The sequence below is a fragment of the Stomoxys calcitrans genome, chromosome 5 (genome assembly GCF_963082655.1).
Source record: "Stomoxys calcitrans chromosome 5, idStoCalc2.1, whole genome shotgun sequence".
Classification (NCBI taxonomy): Eukaryota; Metazoa; Arthropoda; class Insecta; order Diptera; family Muscidae; genus Stomoxys; species Stomoxys calcitrans.
Window position 1 is genome coordinate 95,202,475 of NC_081556.1, and position 19,801 is coordinate 95,222,275.

The 19,801-nt window shown below is 39.4% G+C and overlaps 1 protein-coding gene across 1 annotated transcript in view; it reads right to left on the reverse strand.

Moving 5' to 3' along the window:
* Positions 1-520: 520 nt before the first annotated feature.
* LOC106091739 (tyrosine decarboxylase) overlaps positions 521-19,801 on the reverse strand; it is a 28,859-nt gene continuing 9,578 nt past the window's right edge. Inside the window, exons 7-9 of the mRNA XM_013258378.2 lie at positions 19,265-19,391; positions 940-1,451; positions 521-877 (exon numbers count right to left, since the gene is read on the reverse strand). Of these exons, the coding sequence (XP_013113832.1) occupies positions 694-877; positions 940-1,451; positions 19,265-19,391 (823 nt within the window). The 3' untranslated portion in view covers positions 521-693. The remainder of the gene's footprint in view (positions 878-939; positions 1,452-19,264; positions 19,392-19,801) is intronic.

Consider the following 19,801-nt stretch of genomic DNA (forward strand, 5'->3'; position numbering starts at 1 on the left):
TTTCTAAAGCAAGCTAAAAGTAACAGCTGATAACTGACAGAAGAAAGAATGCAATTACAGAGTCACAAGCTGTGAAAAAATTTGTCAACGCCGACTATATGAAAATCCGCAATTACTTTTTGGGCAACCCAATAGTTATCAACTTTCGATGTTATAGTTATCAATATTCTTGCAATAGTTGTCAACTCTCACTGACAACTCGTTGCCAACTGTTGTGTGTTGCTTAGGGTAGGTAATATTGTAGATGGCGCTACTTACTAAAATTGTTATTGAACACTTTAGATATCCAGTTTTATTGAAAACGGCAACTCTATTGATCAAAACTTGCTGCAACTCTATTAAAAATTGTATTGGTTTTATTTATAATTTACTTTCGGATCATTAGTATGATTTACTTTCCTTGCACTACAGGAATAAGGTATAGCTTTATGCCTATAATCATTAAAACCTCCCACAAATATCAAACCGAAACAAAAAAGTGTGCAACTTAACTCACCCATATAAATAAATCCCATACACCTACGATTCAATAACCTCTGAATTTTATTGTATTGGTTTGTGTGTTGTTTTGTTTTTGCAAGCCAAGTAAGTTTAAATGTTAAGATTGAAACAGAAATACACTTTTGCCACATTCATCTCAAGCCCATGCCATTCGAGAGAGCTGTGAAAACTAGATACGAGGATTTAAAGGATTTATTTGTGATTATTGGAATTATTGCTAGTGGAAAGACCTTTGCGTATGGGATTGGGAGACTTTTTGGGCGATTTCAAAACATTGACCACACCAAAATCACTGTCCGGCGAGGGCGATGAGCCGGCTCCCGAATTTCGGCGAGATGATGAGGTTGGCCTCACATTGGTATCCAAGTGGCGAAAACTGCAGCAAAGTGATTTATAAATTAATTAACTATAAGCAAAAATCAATCAATAAAATCTTACCGTAATGAGACATTACTCTTCTGCCCATTGTCATCATTGCTGTTGAAGAGGAACGCCAGTGGCCAGGATATCCAAGAATTGTGATCAATTGAACTTTGGGTTCTTATAACCGGGTTGGTACCCTTTTGTGCTATAGGCGAAGCCATATCCAACGATACCTTGGGAGTGCCCGCCTTGTTGATGGCAGGATTATAGATCTTGGGATCACTGACCATACGCACGAAGAATGAACGTTTCTTTTCCAGTGTATGCGTTTTCTTTTGATTTATAATCTCGGTTAGCTCATCGTGTTGTTCCTTCTCTAGTATTTCATTGGCAAAGTCCACTATGGTTTCCCAGGCATAATCGATATCCTCATTGGTTGCATTCTGGGCCACAGCACAAAATCGTATGATGTACTTTTCGTTGACACAGGCAGGCACCATATGCAACTTTCCGGACTCATTGATGGCACTCAACAATTTCTCATTTAGCTTATCGGAGCCTAAAAGGCGGAAGCACACTAAACCCAGCTGGAAATAGAAGAGGTGTAAAAAGAAAAGTTCAAAAAGGTGAAGAAAAATATAAAGTCAAGAAGAAAAATTCAATGAAATATTCTCTAAAATTAAACTTAAAAAAAAGACACAGAGCAACAGCAATAGCCATCAATCATGCACAGAATCATGTGTATACCATGGGAGTAGTGTAATTGTGTAGACAAAACATTTGCCATTACACAAAAACACATGCATTGGCAAAAGTACAACTAATGTAGGCCCCCAGGCCCACTCTGTCCTCTAGCTTTGATCCATGCGTGTAACATGATCTTACAGATAGCAATACCCGTGACCTTACAATCCTGGTCGTTATAGCCCTTATGGCCAATTTACTGTTCATAAACTCCCGCATTCCGTGATCGCCTGGATTTCCGCATGTACGAACGTATTGTGTTCAGGCAGTCTAAACAAATCTTAGTCCTTGGGTTCTCAATGTAGACCCTAGTCCTCTAGCTTTGATCCATCCATGTAACACGATCTTCCAAATGGCAATACTAGGGTTCCTTCAGTCCAAGACTGTGCCGCTGGCAGCAGTACATCGCACTCGACCTCAAGTGTCGTCTCAGGTATCCGATCGGAAACCTCTTCCCTTCCTTCCAGGTTTCCTATCGTCGCCTCGATTATACCGCGATGGTATGAGCTGCTCCCATCCTCAATCTATTCTCCCGCCTATTCGCCTATGCCAAGACAACATGTTGTCTGAACCAGTTTTTCTTCATAGCAGTGCACCAAACTACTGAGGCGTAAGCAAATATTGGTCTAATTTATCAACATTTTCCTTAGCATATGGTTTATCCAGTCTCTTAGGACCGAGTCCGCCAGGTACTGGTCTAAGGATTGAATCAGTGTGTCGGTACGCACATTGTTAAAAGCCCCTCGATGTCAATGCTTACCGCCAGGGTGTACGTTTTGGCATCGAAGGATTCCTCTATAAATTCCGTAATTATAAACATTCGATCAATGTCATTGTTCCAAGATTCCGGTATCTCCGTGAGTCTCTTCGTTTCCTGTGGAAAATGGGGTTTCATCAAAAGCCTCAACATGTCCTCCATTGTCTCTGCTCTCACACCCATGTCGTCTACTAAAGTTTCAGTTTGGACATGGGTTTTGAGAGAAACTTTTTTACCTCTTTCCCAATATTGCGAATCTCCCCGGTCATCCAGGGTTTTTCTCGGGCTGATTTCCTTTCCCAAAGAGCACAACTATCTTCGAAGGACCCCACCAGTGCAGTCGTCATCCTGTTGACATTTTCGTCAATGTATTCTATGCTTGAATAATCTAAATTATCTTGCCCAAGTCTCCTTCTGAGTAGCCTTCCGAATTTTGTCCAGTTGGTTTTCAACTTATTCCGGCACTGGCCGTGCTATTCTAAATCTAATTTAGCGATGGTCAGAGAAAGGGTGTTCCATGGAGACCCTCCAATTCTCCACCTCCTCGATTAGATTTTCCGAACATATCGTCACATCTAATACCTCCTCCCTAATCCTATTAACAAAGGTAGCGGTGTTACCAATATTAAGTGTTATTAGGTCGATAGTATTCAAGAACTCTGCCAGGGCTTGGTCCCGTTTATTAGTGTTGGCAATAACCCACGAAATGTGATGAGAGTTCTCATCGCACCGTATTAGTACCTCATTTCCTGTCTGTTTTGCTTGCCTCTCCAGCCCTTGCAGCTCCGACATGGGTGGCGGTCTCGGAGAGTCGAAAGGCAGATAAAGTGATGCCAGGTATGGTCCACCGTCTCTCTGTTTCACCACTGTTGCATCCGACGTTGACAACACTGGTCCTCGGCCGAGTACCAGTTTTAGCATAGAATATGATATGGTTCAGTCCAGAAACTTTGTTCCGGGTCGTCCATGGCTCCTGAATTAAGACTATATGAATCTTGCCCTTGCTGATTATCTCCATCAGAGCGTGTGTAGCAGTCTCGCTCCGGTGGTGGTTTATCTGGATTACCTAAATCATTGGTCCACCAGTAAATGAGCATCTTGGGAGTAGGTGATGATCTCGTCGTCTGCTCCATGTTCTTTAGACTGCATTGACTTTCATATCAGTGCACTGCCTGATGTCCTCGTTTTAGGTTCTTTGCCTAGTCTAGTCTTCCGACTCTGAGAAACATGGGTTTTTGTGTTCTATTTGTAATACAGATTACCCTATGGTCTGCAACCGGAAAATATCCGAATATTTAAAAAAATGTTTTTTTTTACTGGCCGGGGGATTCGAACCTTGGTTTGCAAGTACTTAATGGCATGCGAATTATGTAATGAAATTCTTCATTAAGGTAATGAAATCCTTTTCGCTGAATTGTTGTCCAATTAAAAACATAAAATTTTTCACTTTTTTCAACAACTTTTTATACCCTCCACCATAGGATGGGAGGTATACTAATTTCGTCATTCTGTTTGTAACTACTCGAAATATTCGTCTGAGACCCCATAAAGTATATATAATCTTGATCGTCGCGACATTTTATGTAGATCTAGCCATGTCCGTCCGTCTGTCTGTCGAAAGCACGCTAACTTCCGAAGGTGTAAAGCTATCTGCTTGAAATTTTGCATAAATACTTCTTATTAGTGTAGGTCGGTTGGTATTGTAAATGGGCCATATCGGTCCATGTTTTGATATAGCTGCCATATAAACCGATCTTGGGTCTTGACTTCATTTATTGCTTACAACAAACAATGCAAGTTATCGAACGTAAAACTTGGCATACACAACTTATAGTGAAGGGTACATATTATCCGGCAAGGCAACTTGATTTTTTGGAAGAATGGAAGAATTTTGTACAAATCACTAATATTTCCAGATTTTATATATTAATAACATTATTCTATAAACAAAAAAAAAAAAGACAAAAAAACCCATGCCTTGCGTAGGTGTTTGTTTGTCGGTTTTCCTATTAAAAAACTTATTTGGACAATTAACCATACTATTAGAAATGATGTATGTCTTACAACCAACTCTAAAAATATAACCTCTGCCGGGGGTTTTTATGGATATGTGTGTCTGTCCGTCATCAATAACGCCAAACAGTCTGCCAAATGAAATTTTGTGATATTCGTTGGTGAATGTGCCAAACGATAACGCTTTTTTTTGGCAGCATTAGCTCAAATCAATCGAAGTTATGACACATGAAAGTAAATTTCCAATCAATTGAAGTACTTTGGCCTTTCCCATGAATAATTGATTATTAAAAGACATTCATTCGGTGGTTTTGTATGACAATATCAATACCTCTCCTCCTCTTTTTCATTTATGTTTCGTATGCGTCAAATCAATGTGTGTGGTTATGACGTTTTTGACAACGTTAACAATGTGGATCAAATAACCAATTAGGGAACTCAGTAAAATAAAATTGATTTAAGCTAAAAATGTCCAAAAATAAATTAAAAATCTTAAAACTTGTTATTAATTTATTTCTTTTGTTTTCGTTATTGCAGATATATTGGAAACATTCAAAAGATTGAGATAAACTAAAATTTTTATTTCCCTAAAATTATTGTGTAGATGAAAACAAAAACAAAATTAAAGAAACAATTTAGCTTTTTTGTGGTGCTGCTGAAGAAATGTCCTATTTTTTGTGGCAAATGTATTAAAATTAAATGTTTTAAGATTTCATTATTTTAATGAAGGTTTTTGTAGCACCCACATTGATTTTCCTTCAGTATACAATATTTCCAACTAAAGTATAAATGTATCTACCTTAAATAATAACAAGTAAGAGCGTGCTAAGTTCGGCCGGGCCGAATCTTATATACCCTCCACCAAGGTTCGCATCTGTCGAGTTCTTTGCGCAGTATCTCTTTTTAGGCAAACAAAAAATAATGAATAAGGACGGAGGAGAGCTATATCAAGTAAGTAAGTCTGATTCGGGGCACAAGAAGCAAAATCGGATATCGGTTTATATGGGAGATGTATCAAGCTATAGAAGGCCATGGGAGTAGCCGTTGTACAAAATTTGTGCCAAATCAGATGAGAATTCCGCTCTCTGGAGGCTCAAGATGTCAAGATCCCAGATCAGTTTATATGGCAGCTATATCAGGTTATGTACCGATTTTCGCCATACTTATCACAGTTATTGGAAGTCATCTCAAAACACCTCATGCTAAATTTTAGCCAAATCGGATAAGAATGGCGCCTTCTAAAAGCTCAAGAAGTCAAGACCCAGGATCGGTTTATATGGCACCTATACCAGGTTATGAACCGATGTGAACCACACTTCGCGCAGTTGTTGGAAGTGATATCAAAATACAACGTGCAAAATTTCAGTCAAATCGGACTAGAATTGCGCCCTCTAGAGGCTCAAGAAGTCAAGACCCAAGATCGGTTTATATGGCAGCTATATTAAAACATGGACCGATTTAGCCCATTTACAATCCCAACCGACCCTACACTAATAAGAAGTAATTGTGCAAAATATTAAGCGGCTAGCTTTACTCCTTCAAAAATTAGCGTGCTTTCGACAGACAGACGGACGGACGGACGGACAGATGGACGGACATGGGTAGTTCGACTTAAAATGTAACGACGATCAAGAATATATATATACTTTATGGGGTCTTAGATGCATATTGCGAGGTGTTACAAACAGAATGACAAAATTAGTATACCCCCATTCTATGGTGGAGGGTATAAAAAATAGTAATAATGAAGAGGTAAGGTTATATTGGTTGCCCAAAAAGTAATTGCGGTTTTTTTAAAAGAAAGTAAATGCATTTTTAATAAAACTTAGAATGAACTTTAATCAAATACACTTTTTTTCTAAAGCAAGCTAAAAGTAACAGCTGATAACTGAAGAAAGAACGCAATTACAGAGTCACAAGCTGTGAAAAAATTTGTCAACGCCGGCTATATGAAAAATCCGCAATTACTTTTTGGGCAACCCAATATTACCATCCCTATAATAAGAAAGGAAAAGGAGGAAATAACTCTTCTTGCGGTGAGCATTGATCAAGTCTCCGTGGCAAGTTAAGCTAAGACTAAAGGCATGGGTTTCTACGGGGTAAGGATTAGGAAGACTAGAATAGGCCAAGATCCTCATATTGAGACATTGAGGATACTCAATACCACCTAACGAACAGGAGGACGGCAACGAGACCATCAACGGCTTTCTCAATATTGGGGAAACTAGGATAAGTAAAGATCCTAATTTTAACACATTAGGCGGTGTGGGTAAAGGAGGCTCAATACAGCCTAACAAATAGAAATCCGACAATTGAACTATCACTGACTCTCTCAAGGTTCGGAAGACTAGAATAGGGGATTTTGTGGCACGTAGCACAGAACCTCTGACTTAGATTCAATACCACCTAACGAATTTAGATTTTCTTTTTCGAGGCTACGTTTTATAACCTCAACTGTAGTAGGATGGGGTATACTAATTACGTCATTCCGTTTGTAACACATCGAAATATTGCTCAACTCGATTTAGCCATGTCCGTTCGTCTGTCAAAAGCTCGCTAGTTTTCGGAAGAATAAAGATAGGCGCTTGAAATGTTGCACATATTTTTCTTATATATAACCAGTAAGGAAAGGCAAAAGTCGAGCTGAGCCGACTATATAATACCCTACACCACCGAGTCTACGTAATACTTTTAATATATAGCACTTATATTCAAATTTAGTTAGACTTTAATTTTGCATACCTATTGAAATATCGAATAGAACCTTCTACAATTTTCTTAAGATGGTACGAAAATTGTTGCTTCTACAGCCTTAAAAGTCGAAACGCAAAAGATATATATGGGAGTTTTATCGAAATCTGATTCGATTTTGATAAAATTTTTTGCATGTAGTGCGACGTCAAATAGAACATCTCCTTCAAAATTTTGTAAGGATGGGACCAAAATGGCGCCTTCTACAGCCTTAAAAGACCATATCTGATGAATGTTATATATGGGAGCTATATTAATCTGATCTGATTCTGATGAAATTTTGCACACATCTTGAGACGTCACAAAAAGCACTTCGTGCCAAAATTGTTCAAGATCGGACCAAAATTGTGCCTTCTATAGCCTTAATAGGTCAAATCGGAGGAAAGTTATATATGGTAGATATAAATAATACTGATCCGATTCTGATGAAATTTTGCACACATCTTGGGACGTCACAAAAAGCACTTCGAGCCAAAATTGTTCAAGATCAGACCAAAATTGCGCCTTCTATAGCCTTAATAGGTCAAATCGGATGAAAGTTATATATGGTAGCTATATATAAAACTGATCCGATTCTGATCAAATTTTGCACACATATGGGACATCACAAAAAGCACGTCTTGCCAAATTTGGTAAAGATCGGACCAAAATTGTGCCTTCTATAGCCTTAATAGGTCAAATCGGATGAAAGTTATATATGGGAGCTATATCTAAATCTCAACTGATTTAGATGAAATTTTGCACACGTATTAAGACGTCACACAAAACCTGAATTTGGTAGAGATCGGACGAAAATTGTGGCTCCTACAGCTTTAAAAGGGCATATCGGATGAAAGATATATATGGGAACTATATCTAAATCTGGACCAATTTCAATGAAATTTTGCACACCTACTGGGACGTCAAAAAAACACTTTGTGCCAAATGTTGTTAGGATCGGACCAAAATTGTGGCTTCTACAGCTTTAAAAGGGCACATCGGATGAAAGATATATGTGGGAGCTATATCTAAATCTGGACCGATTTTGTCAAAATCAATAGCTTTCGTCCTTGGACCAAGAAAGAGACTTATACAAAATTTTGTGAAAATCGGACAGCAAATGCGACCTGTACCTCGAGTACAAGAATACATGGACAGACAGACAGAAGGACATAGCTAAATCGAATCAGGAAGTGATTCTAAGCCGATCCGTATACTTATCGATGGGTCTAGCTCTTCTCCTTCCCTATAATATATAATACCCTGTACCACAGTGGTGGTGTAGGCTATATTAAAATCAATTTGTGTTTGTATGGTCCATGTAGACTCAAAAATAGCTGAACTGATTTTCTTAAAATTTTCACACATGGTGTATAATAGTCCCGTGGTGAAAATAGGGTACTACATTTTTTGATATCTGAAACGCCAGATATTGGATATGGGTGGTGGGATTTAAGCATGAATTTGATATAAATATTCGGGAAAGTGTCTAGTGGCCGCCCCACTCCCCAAAACACCCACCAGATCGGATATGTTTGCAGACTATGGGAATATGGGTCTCAAATGAAAGATATTTGGTAGTAGACCACGAATCTGATACCAACAATCCGGACAAACTATCTAGGGGCGACCCATCCCCATAACAACCCCAAAATAGGACGTATTTGCTCGCCATGACCATTTGTGTCTTAAAGAGAGTGGAGTTCAATATTGATAGTTTTTTGGGCCAATACCCCAAACCGGGTATTAGAAAACGAATTTGATATCCAATGTAGACTGGCCATAAGGACAATAACAACCAGGACGGTAAAGTCACAAACAGTCTTGGAGTGTGAAAAGGACGTAAACGCCTTCTTTGAGAATGGGCACGATTCGCATCGTTTGCGTGCCGGGCCATAAAAGAAGAAGGGCAGTGAAATCCAGAGGACTGCCGTCAATAAACTTGGTTAACCCGAGGCCTTTCGGGTTGACGCAGTCCGTGTTAAGACCGTAAGCTACGAATGCGCACTGTGGAACAGCGAAATGGTCAGCAGGACGACGGGAAATCCGGATTGTGAGGAAATGAGGCTATTACTGAATCGAAGCAAGCAAGAGATGAGAAAAGCTTTCGGTATCATAACAGGACACAGGACTCCGATATCATAATAGGACACATAGGACTCCGAGCTCACTTATGCAAAATAAGTGCGGCAAGTAATAGCATAGGAAGGGCATGCGGGGAGGTAGATAAGTCGTTGGAGCATTTCCTATGTCGTTACCCGGCTTTCACGGCTAACAGACAACGGCACTTTGGTGCGGACACAATGCTAATGCAAATTTTGACTATGGATATTCCACTAACAGGGGCAAACTTCTCACATATCAATGAGTGCAGTCCGATTCAAGTTTAAGCTCAATGATAAAGGGCCTCTGTTTTTTAGCCGAGTCCGAACGGCGTGCCGTAGCTCGACACACTTTCGAGAGAAGTTCTACATGGCATACAATAGTACCCCACAAATGTTGCAAGCATGGGAATACCACCGCTGAAAATTTTTTCTGATGGTCTCGCCAAGATTCGAACCCAGGCGTTGAGCGTCATAGGCGGACATGCTAACCTCTGCGCTACGGTGGACTCATACCACACACTCGCACACACAAATCACAATACCAGACACAAACCAACTAAGGGGCGTGGTGTAGCAAAAACAATTAGGAATTTTGTAAACAGATTTCTTTTTCGAGGTTTCTTTTTTAGTGTTTAGAGCGCACAATAAGCCGATTACTGGCTTAGGTGTATGTCCATAGTGGCATGGGGCGGATTAATATCCACACTCTCTTTTCAACCTAACCTAACCTAGTGTTGCCTAGGCCAGAAACTTATATAGCAGCTCTACAAAAACATGTTTGCGAAATTCGAATAGTCACAAAGTGGGGGTTGTGAACACTCCAGAATTATGTGACCCAAGAGGTTAACCGCTTTACAGTCGTTGGCTAGAATACACGTCTCAATCATTGTTTCCGTCATGACAGGTCACTGTCTGATCGGAAGACATGCTGAGAAACTAAAGGTTGCAAATAACGACTTCTGGAGAAGCTGTGACGACGTCGAGGAAGAAGACACCATGGAGAAGTGATGGGCACTCCAACAAATATACTTCCAAGCCCATTGGCTAGTGTTCTTCTGCACGTACACAGTAATGTGCAAAAGTATGTGTGTATTTGACCACCACTGCTATAGAACATCTCTGGTGTGTGTATCGCACTGACACGAAAAGAACAAAAAGTTTCATTTTAGATTCTCATTTCTTTGAGGACCTGTTTGAATTTGCGTATGTAAACATTTGCAAATTATTAGGTTTTTTAAAGCAAAGTGGCTGGTTAAGTGTTAGGAGCATCTTTCTCCTCCTGTCCCTATGGTATCACAATGAACAAACATATCTGAGTCCCAACCTATTTTGCCCTTGCAGAATATGAAATCGTCTTTCGAGCTTTGGAGTGTTAAGATTTCCTCTTTATGTAAAGTTGTTAAACAATTTGTATACCCTACATCACTACTGTGGTACAGGGTATTATAACTTTGTGCATTTGTTTGTAACACCCAGAAGGAAGAGAGATAGACCCATTGATAAGTATACCGATCGACTCTGAATCACTTTCTGATTCGATTTTGCTATGTCCATCAGTCTGTCCATGTTAATTTGTGTACAAAGTACAGGTCCCAGCTTTCATCCGATCGTCTTAAAATTTGGTACAGGCATGTTATTCGGCCTAGAGATGAAGCCTATGGAAGTTGGAAAAAATCGGTTCAGATTTGAATATAGCTCCCATATATATGTGCGTTAGATTTTCAGTAATAAAGCAATAAAATGGTCATTTCTAAATTAATTCTCTCAAAATTTGGCAAGAAGGATTTTTTTATGACTCTTGACATTACTGCTGAATTTCATGAAAATCGGTTCAGATTTAGATATAGCCCCCACACATATATCGCCCGATTTTCACTCCTAGAGCCACTGCAAGCGCATTTATTGACCAATCTTCCCAAAACTTCGAACAACGCTTTTCTCAACAACTGTCACAATATCTGAGAAGTTTGCTCGAAATCGGTTCAGATTTAGATATTACTTCCAATATATATGTTCGTTCGATTTGAAGTAATATGGGAATAAAATGGTATTTTGTTAACCGATTCTCTCGAAATTCGGCAGGAAGGATTTTCTTAAGTCTCTCAACATTGCTGGTAATTTTCATGGAAATCGGCTCAGATTTAGATGTAGCTCTCATATATATATATCGCCCGATTTTCACTCCTAGAGCCACTGCAAGCGAATTTATTGACCAATCTTCCCAAAACTTCGTACAATGATTTCCTCGACGACTTCCACAATATTTTCAAAGTTTGCTCGAAATCGGTTCAGATTTAGATATAGCTCCGATTTGCAGTAATATGGCAATAAAATGGTCTTTTGTAAATCTATTCTCTCGAAATTCGACAAGGATTTCCTTATGACTCTCGATGTTTCTGGTGAAATTCACAGAAATCGGCTCAGATTTAGATATAGCTGTCATATATGTACATCGCCAGATTTTCACCCCAAAAGCCACTGCAAGCGCATTGTTTGACCAATCTTGCCAAAATTTTACACAACGCTTTCCTCGACGACTACCACATTATCTGAGAAGTTTGCTCGAAATCGGTTCAGAATTAGATATAGCTCCCATATATATGTTCGTCAGATTTTGGGTAATTTGCAATAATATTGTCATTTGTCAACCGTAGTTATTACAGTTTGAACATATTTGCTCGACGAGGTCCATCAAAATTGGTTCAGAATAGGATATAGCTCCCACATTGCACTTATAGGGTAGGTGTAGGGTATTATACAGTCGGCACCGCCCGACTTTTGCCCTTAGTTACTGGTTTTTAATTTGAATTTTAAAAATTATGATTTAACATTACAAGTGAAAGATTATTACCTAGAATGGAGCTATGACAAGTACCTATGAAATTGTTTACTCTGTAGGTCATCATTGTACGGACAGATAAAACTCGTGTTTGGTTTGACAGCTTCGAACGCCTGATGAATTTACCTGTGGCCGCTGTCAATGCTGCCACTGCCACTACTATTGTTGTTTTGTATTTTGTAAATCAAGCGATTGAAGTGTTGTTTATATCTTCTGCCACCAACGAATATAAAAACAAACAAAAAATCAATTCAAGTGTTGTGATACGAAAATATTAACCCAGTGTTTATGGTCAGGGAGTTATGGGTATAAAATAACCATATATGTATATGTGTTAACAATTTCATAAATATTTCGTTAAAAAAATAAATCAAACATCCCAGCCCCAGAAAAAAGGCCCCCTGCCGAACCAACAACCTTGGGCCATCTGAAAAACAAGTTTGCTTTGTTTTACTCTCTTGATGGATTTTTTTGAAGTTTTGAGTGGTGGTGGGTATTGCCACAGGCAAATTTGCTTATGTTTGCCTCTGATTGTCAATTGGTGGGCGATAAGTTTATGCCCCATTTCATTGGGTTTAATTCCCTTTGACCAGCAATTAATAATTCCTATGAGATATTGTGACAAGTTCAGTTTTGGCAAACAGGTTACATGCCTTCTGTTTTTTGGGGGTTTCCCAATGGAATCTTTAGCAGTTTCTGTACAATTCGTCCCTTTATGTTTTGCATAAAATTGTTAATAATAATGATTTCAAACGATTCATAATTTATGTCAAACATAAGTTTAGATTTGGAAATTTTACATAAACTATTTAGATTGCTTATTTCTTTCTCCGGTTAGGTCAACTATGAATCATATATGAAATATGCAAGATAAGTAAACAAACAAAATGCGTTAAGTTCGGCAGGGACGTATTTTATATACCGCTTCTTTATGGATATTACTAGCAGAACCCGGCCCGGTCCGCTGCGCCTTCTCTTACTTTATATGGAACAAAACAATCCTTTGAATATTTATTTTCGGCAATTTCAGAGATCTGGGTGAGATACCATGTAACGAAAATGGTATACTTGTCACTTGACTAACAGTATAACAATATAAATGTTTTTGTTTGAATAAAGTAAGATCTTTATCGGTTTATAAATTCGCTCGGAGGGTTAAGTTGGTTGATTTAGGTTTGGATGTTAGATGTTCTCCATCCTTAAAAGACTTTAATTGAGCCCGATATTCTCATGGAGATTTTGGAAGTGGGAAGGCCCCCAGAGTGTTGGTTGTTGGATTTAGAGAGTAGTGTGGACCCCCAATTTCCTGATCCCGAAAGTGGGTATCAATTCCACCCAGTGACTTGAAAATATATATCAGATTCGTGTTCTACTCTAAAATACCTTTTATTTGAGCCCCATATATGCTGCATAGTCAGCATATATGTCCCATTGGGGGTATTATGGAGCTGGGTCGGCCTATAAACACTTTTCCCGAACGGATTCGTGCTCTACTCCCAAATACCTTTCCTTTGAGCCCCATATTATCATGGCCGGTAAATATGTATGTCCGATTCAAAGGTGTTAGGTGTTTTGGGGGATAGGATACAGGGATAGGACACAGCCCTGAAAAATTATCAGCAAAATTCGTTATCGTTTTGTAATCCTAAAAACCTTTCATTTAAGCACCTTATTGCAAAAGTCAGCAAATATGACCCACCCCCAGGTCTTAAAAACTATCAACAGCGAGCTTTACTCTCTTTGAGCCCCAAACTGTCATGGGTAGGGGTGTTTAGCGGAGGGGGTGGACTACCAGTAACTTGGTCCCAAAAGTGGGTATCAATTTCGTGCTCTATTCCCAGTACCTTTCATTTGAAACCCATATAACCATTGTCGGTAAATGTGTACGATTTAGGGATGTTCTTCAGGTAGCCCTGAAGAAATATCGGCATTGTGCTCTATTCTCAAACATCTTTTATTTGAATCCCATATTATCATTGGTTTGAGGGGGCCAAACACTTCGCCCCAAAATTGGATATCAAATTCGTTTTCTAATCACATACCTTTCGTTTGAGCACCTTTTTGTAATAGTCAGCATATATGTTCGGTTTGGGGGTGGGGGTGTTTTTGGTGATGGGCCGGCCACTGAGTGACTTGGCCCTGAATATATATCTTTGGTTCGTGTTCTTCTGTAAAATAGCTTTTATTTGAGCCCCATATTACAATGGCCAGGGGGTGGGTGGGATGGCTCTTAGACACTTTTTCCCGGATGTTGATATCAGATTCCTTATCTACTCCCAAAGACTTTTTTTGAGCCCCATTTTGCTATGGTCGGTAAATTTATCATGTTTGGGGGGTGTTTTGGTGGGGGGCGGCCCCCAAACACTTGGTCTTACATAGGGGAGTTTTGGGGGCTGGGGTGGTCCACCAAATACTTGGTCCCACAATTGGATATCGGATATGTTTTCTACTCTTAAATGCCTTTCGTTTGAGTCCCATATTACCGTAATTGGTTTATATATATATATATATATACATATATTTGGTGGGTTTTGGGGGTGGGTCGGCCCCCCTAGTAACTCCTTCTGAAATTTGGATCCCAAATTTTTACTATAAGAGGGCAAACAAATTTTGAAAAATTTGCGCCATCTGTGAAAATTTTATGAAAATCGGTTAAACCGTTTTTGAGTCTATACGGAACAGACAAACAAACACACATTGATTTTTATATATAAGAAGATTTGTCAAAATCTTTAGTCAAATCGGCTTAAAATAGAGCCCTTCAAATGCTTATTAAGTCAAATTGGAAGTTCGATTTATATGACAGCTATATCTTGTTATAGATGTTAAAAGTCATAACAGAACATCATTTGCATAAATTCAATCAATTCTGTGAAATTTGCGCCTTTCAAATACCCAAAACATCAAATCAGGTAAGGGTCCGATTCAGACAGCAGAACAGTCATTCTCTAATTTTCAAATATCCCTTTACTATTGCAACCTGTAAGCTTGTATACGAAACCAATGGGTTGGACCTTTCCCTTACGAAAGCCGGCAATAGGCAAAGAAAGCCCGCCATAGGCATTGAAAGCCCGTACACTCAACAGAATCAATCAGACGAAAGATAGATCACTACAAACTGCTGCAACAACGTTGAAAGCCCGTCATAGGGTTCTGGTAAATATTCTGATATAGACACTCTGCACCTTGGGTGAAGTAAGTCTGTAGTGATCTGGTAGTATTTTGTGTAGGATTGATTGGGCAGGTGAACAGGTGACGATTTTCGTGCATCTACCGGAAACTAGTTGAGCTAGAACTACTTAAATTTGGGAACTATGGGCGGCGCCTGGTCTTTAAAAACCGCGGTAACTCCATTCCACGGTAAATTGCGATGGTTGGCTCTTCTTCTAGCCAACCATCGCTCTCGGGATGCTCCAAAAATTAACGGTTGAACAAGTTGGTTTTTTTTTGGTAACGCACGTCTACAATGAATGAACCTAGTGCCTATATCGGCACTTAAGTTACAGGGCTTCAAGTGCTTTAGCCATAAATTCCACATATATTCTTCGATCACCCTGTCGATCCATTTCCATATTTACTGTCCTTGTTCTAGGCTCAGTAGAAGTGCAGGGACGTAACCCATCACGCTACTTTTAGACTTCCGCTATCTACTCTGGGAAGTTGTGCCTCCCCTGGAATATTCGACCTTCTGGTATAGAGGGAGCGGCTGCTCCGCTAATGACGTGTGAAAATTTCTTCTCATCTGAGAGGGAGAGCATAGCGTCTTAGACAACTTGGAACTGCAAATGACTTTCGGAACTTGATCAACTACAATATGTGATGATTGTTATCCTTGTGACACTATCTAGACTTGAAAAGGTCCAGCGCTTTGCTTTCGCTAGATATAACGAACGTCTCAACCATTGTGTCCTTCAGGCCAGGTCATTGTCTAATCGGAAAACATGCTGACCGACCGAAGTTTGAAAGCAAAGACTTCTGTGTTGAGACTGTAGAACATCTACTGTGTGTGTGTCCCGCACTGGCAGTCAAAATGAGTTCCTTTTTATAACCACCACTACAGAATGGAGGTATACTAATCTAGTCATTCCGTTTCTAACACTTCGAAATATATGTCTCAAGGTTCTGACTCGATCTAGCCATGTCCGTCCGCCCATTCGTCTGTCAAAATCACAATAGAGGTCGAACGCGTAAAGTTAGCCGGTTGAAATTTTTCACAGGTACTTAATATCGATGTAGGTCGTTGGGGATTGCAAATGGGCCATATCGGTTCAGATTTAGATGTAGCTCCGATCTCTCGATTTGACTTCTTGAGCCCCTGGAAGCCGCAATTTTCGTCCGATTTGGCTTAAATTTTCATGCGGTGTTCCGTTATGAATTTCAACAACTATGCAAAGTACGGTGCGAATCGGTCTATAACCTGATATAGCTCCCATATAACCGTTCTCCCAATTTGACTTCTTGAGCCCCTGGAAACCGCAATTTTTGTACAACTTGGCTGAAATTTGGCATGTGGTGTTCTGTTATGACTTTCAACAAGTACGGTCCAAATCGGTCTTTAACCTGATATAGCTCCCATATAAACCGATCTCCCGATTTGACTTCTTGAGCCCTTACAAGCCGCAATTTTTTTCGTTTTGGCCAAAATTTTGCTTGTGGTGTTTTATTGTGACTTCCAACAACTGTGCCAAGTGCGGCCCAAATTGGTCTATAACCTGATATAGCTCTCATACAAACCGATCTCCCAATTTGACTTCTTGAGCCGGTACAAGACGCAATTACGGCCAAAATCAGTCTATAACCCGTATAGCTCCCACATAAACCGGTCTCTCGATCATCCTTGTTCGGTTCCTAGAAGTTTTAATTTTTGCTAGTTTAACATAAGTTTGATATGTAGAATAAAGTTATGCCCTACAACAAAATTTACTTTGTATAAATTTTTAGCAGAATCCATGGTGGAGGGTTCCCAAGATTCGGCCCGGCCGAATTTAGGACGCTTTTACTTGTTAGGTTCTCATTTCTCTGAGAACTTGTCTGATTTGGGGGATATAAACGTTCGAAAGTTGTTGGGCTGTTTTAAGTTATCTGGATTGTTCAACGGTAGGAACTAGGAGGCATATTTCTTCTTCTGTTCCTGTGATATCACATTTGACGAAACGTGTAAGTGAGTCTGATGGCGGACTGCTACTCAAACTTTACCTACCCTACTCTGCTCGGAGATCACATATGTGAGGAATGGCACTCCTTCCCGCCCTACCAACCGACGGTTGACGGTTGAGGTTTCTCTGCGAATCAATGACGTCGCCATAAGTGACTGAGGTCCTATCAACAATGCGATTATTACTGTACTTCCCAAAGCCATACCAATCGTCTTTCCTCTAATGGATATGGATATACTTCCGGCTTTCAGAGGTTATCAAATCGAATCATTAGTCAACGGAGGAGATTGTAGAGGTGGTTGGGGAGTGGAAGTTTTGAAGTGGGAGTGGGAGTATTACGCGGAAGTCCGAATCCGGTTAAGAATTGAGTAAGCTTGTTCCAACTCCAGCTAAATACTCAAACTCCGACCCGAAGTGACAGTCGATCTCAATAAAATGACGGATTGCTATGATACAACATTTATTTGATCACTGAAATCACCCATAGTTCTATAATGAACATCCGTATTTACCGTGCAAAACGTTCAGCTATCTTTCATGCGTCCGATGTCAGGCTTATAATCTGGGGTATAACAACCACGGTACGCGTTGCACAGCACAGCTCAATCCCGATAGTAGCTGACTTGTCTGCTAACCCCATTGGTAGTCTCAATCCAAAAAACGTAATAAAAGTCTGAGAAGAAAATGAAAATCAAAATCAAGAGGCTCAATTTTCACCGTATGGTCTAGTAGACTTTTCTGCTAAGTACAATCCCAAAAATCAGAAAAGCGAAGGGCCCCTTAAATCAATTATGTTCAAATCGCCCCAACCTAACCCACTTACATTCCGTATTGGGATTAACGTGATACAAAAGCAGGAGTGATAGGTCTATACTTCACGGAATGGTGTATTAGAATGACAACCTCTCCTGCTCTTTGTAGCCTTAAAAACTGTGAAAGCTACAGTTGTAAGTCAGCTTCGTTTTCTGGATCGCAACGATCATTAGTTCTTCCAACTCATAAAGGATGAAAGATCCTTTATGCATGTCCTTGGACCAATCTAAGAGGCAAACAAACTAGTCAATCTTAGGAAGATAGGACTGGAACATCGTCAAGTCTGAGTTTAGGAAATACAATGATGAGTTTAAATTATGAACTTCTGCAGCTCCGTAGAAGGCACGTCTCTGGGCTGCGGAAGATTCTAGTCTATATACCTGGTAAATGTATGGGCAATGTAGAGAAACAAAACACTTAAACTTCTCCTTTGGCTACGGAAGATTCTAGTCTCTAAACCTGGTAAATGTATGGACAATGTAGAGAAACAAAACACTTAAACTTCTCCTTTAATTCCGTTTCCCAGAAATCTCCCCAAGGGCAAGCTGACGTGGAAAAAAATTTGAGTCAAGAATTTTTAAGATAATCGAATATAATAGCCAGATCCCTGACACTTGTCCCCTAAATTTTATATCAGATTGGTATTTAACTTCAAAGTACCTTTCATTTAAGCCCCATATTGTACTTATCGGTCCATATGACCAGGTTGTTGTTGTTGTTGTAACCACGTTTTCATGTAGAGGTGGCGATCCTCGTCAAGCTCCTGCAGGTGAGCAAGTTCGTTCCGGTCCAAAGGACCGATCGGCGCGAGAACAGGGTGGTCATTGGCTATTTAAAGGCGCCAATAACTCGCCTTGTCACATGACCAGTTGTTTTGGTGGGGCGTTCTCCCATGGGTTTGACCGCAAGTTTTAATATTTGATTTGTGTTTTGGATTACTATTGGGGTACAAGCAAAAATTCTCTTATAAATATAGCAAAATATGCGAATCCTTCGTCTTTTGTCAAGGTTATATAAAAAGGGCCCTAAAATAATCGTAGAACTCTAAACCCTTTTGGGGTTTTGCTCTGCTGACTTAAAACCATTAACCTAACTTTGAATTTCTAACCACCGGTTGGACTTTTGTACAGTGTAACTGTAATGAGATTTTGAACCACAGAATTTTATTGCCCGCAAATATTTAAATCATGTATAGGACATTCTTCGAGTTTTTTAAGAAAAAATTTATATATTTTCCACTCACCTTAACCTGATTGCACACTTCGAAACGTTTATCTTTGAGAACATGTTGTTCGAAACGTTTGGCCAAATCGATATGATGTCTGATGTATTTTTGTAATCCGGAAATTCCATATGAGCGTAACACAAACCTATAAATTAAAAAAAAAAAAACAGCCAAAGAAAATCCGTCATAGAGAAGAATATAAAAATAGAATTATTACTGGCCTTCATCAAACAGTTATAAAAAAAAGTAAACAATTTGGGCTTTCTATGGCTGATTATAATTTCAAACAACAGCAAAAATGTGTTTGCGGTTCGAATTTTAAACAAATCAAAAAGTTTGAAAATCCGGCATAACACTTCCACCCTCTACCCAACCAACCCCTTTAAACTAGTTGCTGCTTATACTAGGGTATCATGCATTTTTTTGTAAACAAAATCATTAGCTGGAATCAAGGAATTTTAATAAATCTAATAAACAGTAAAGGAAAAGAGTTAATCTTTCCCTATGGAGTGAAGGTGTAGGAGTTGGAGGGGTTGTGTTAATGATAATAGTCTA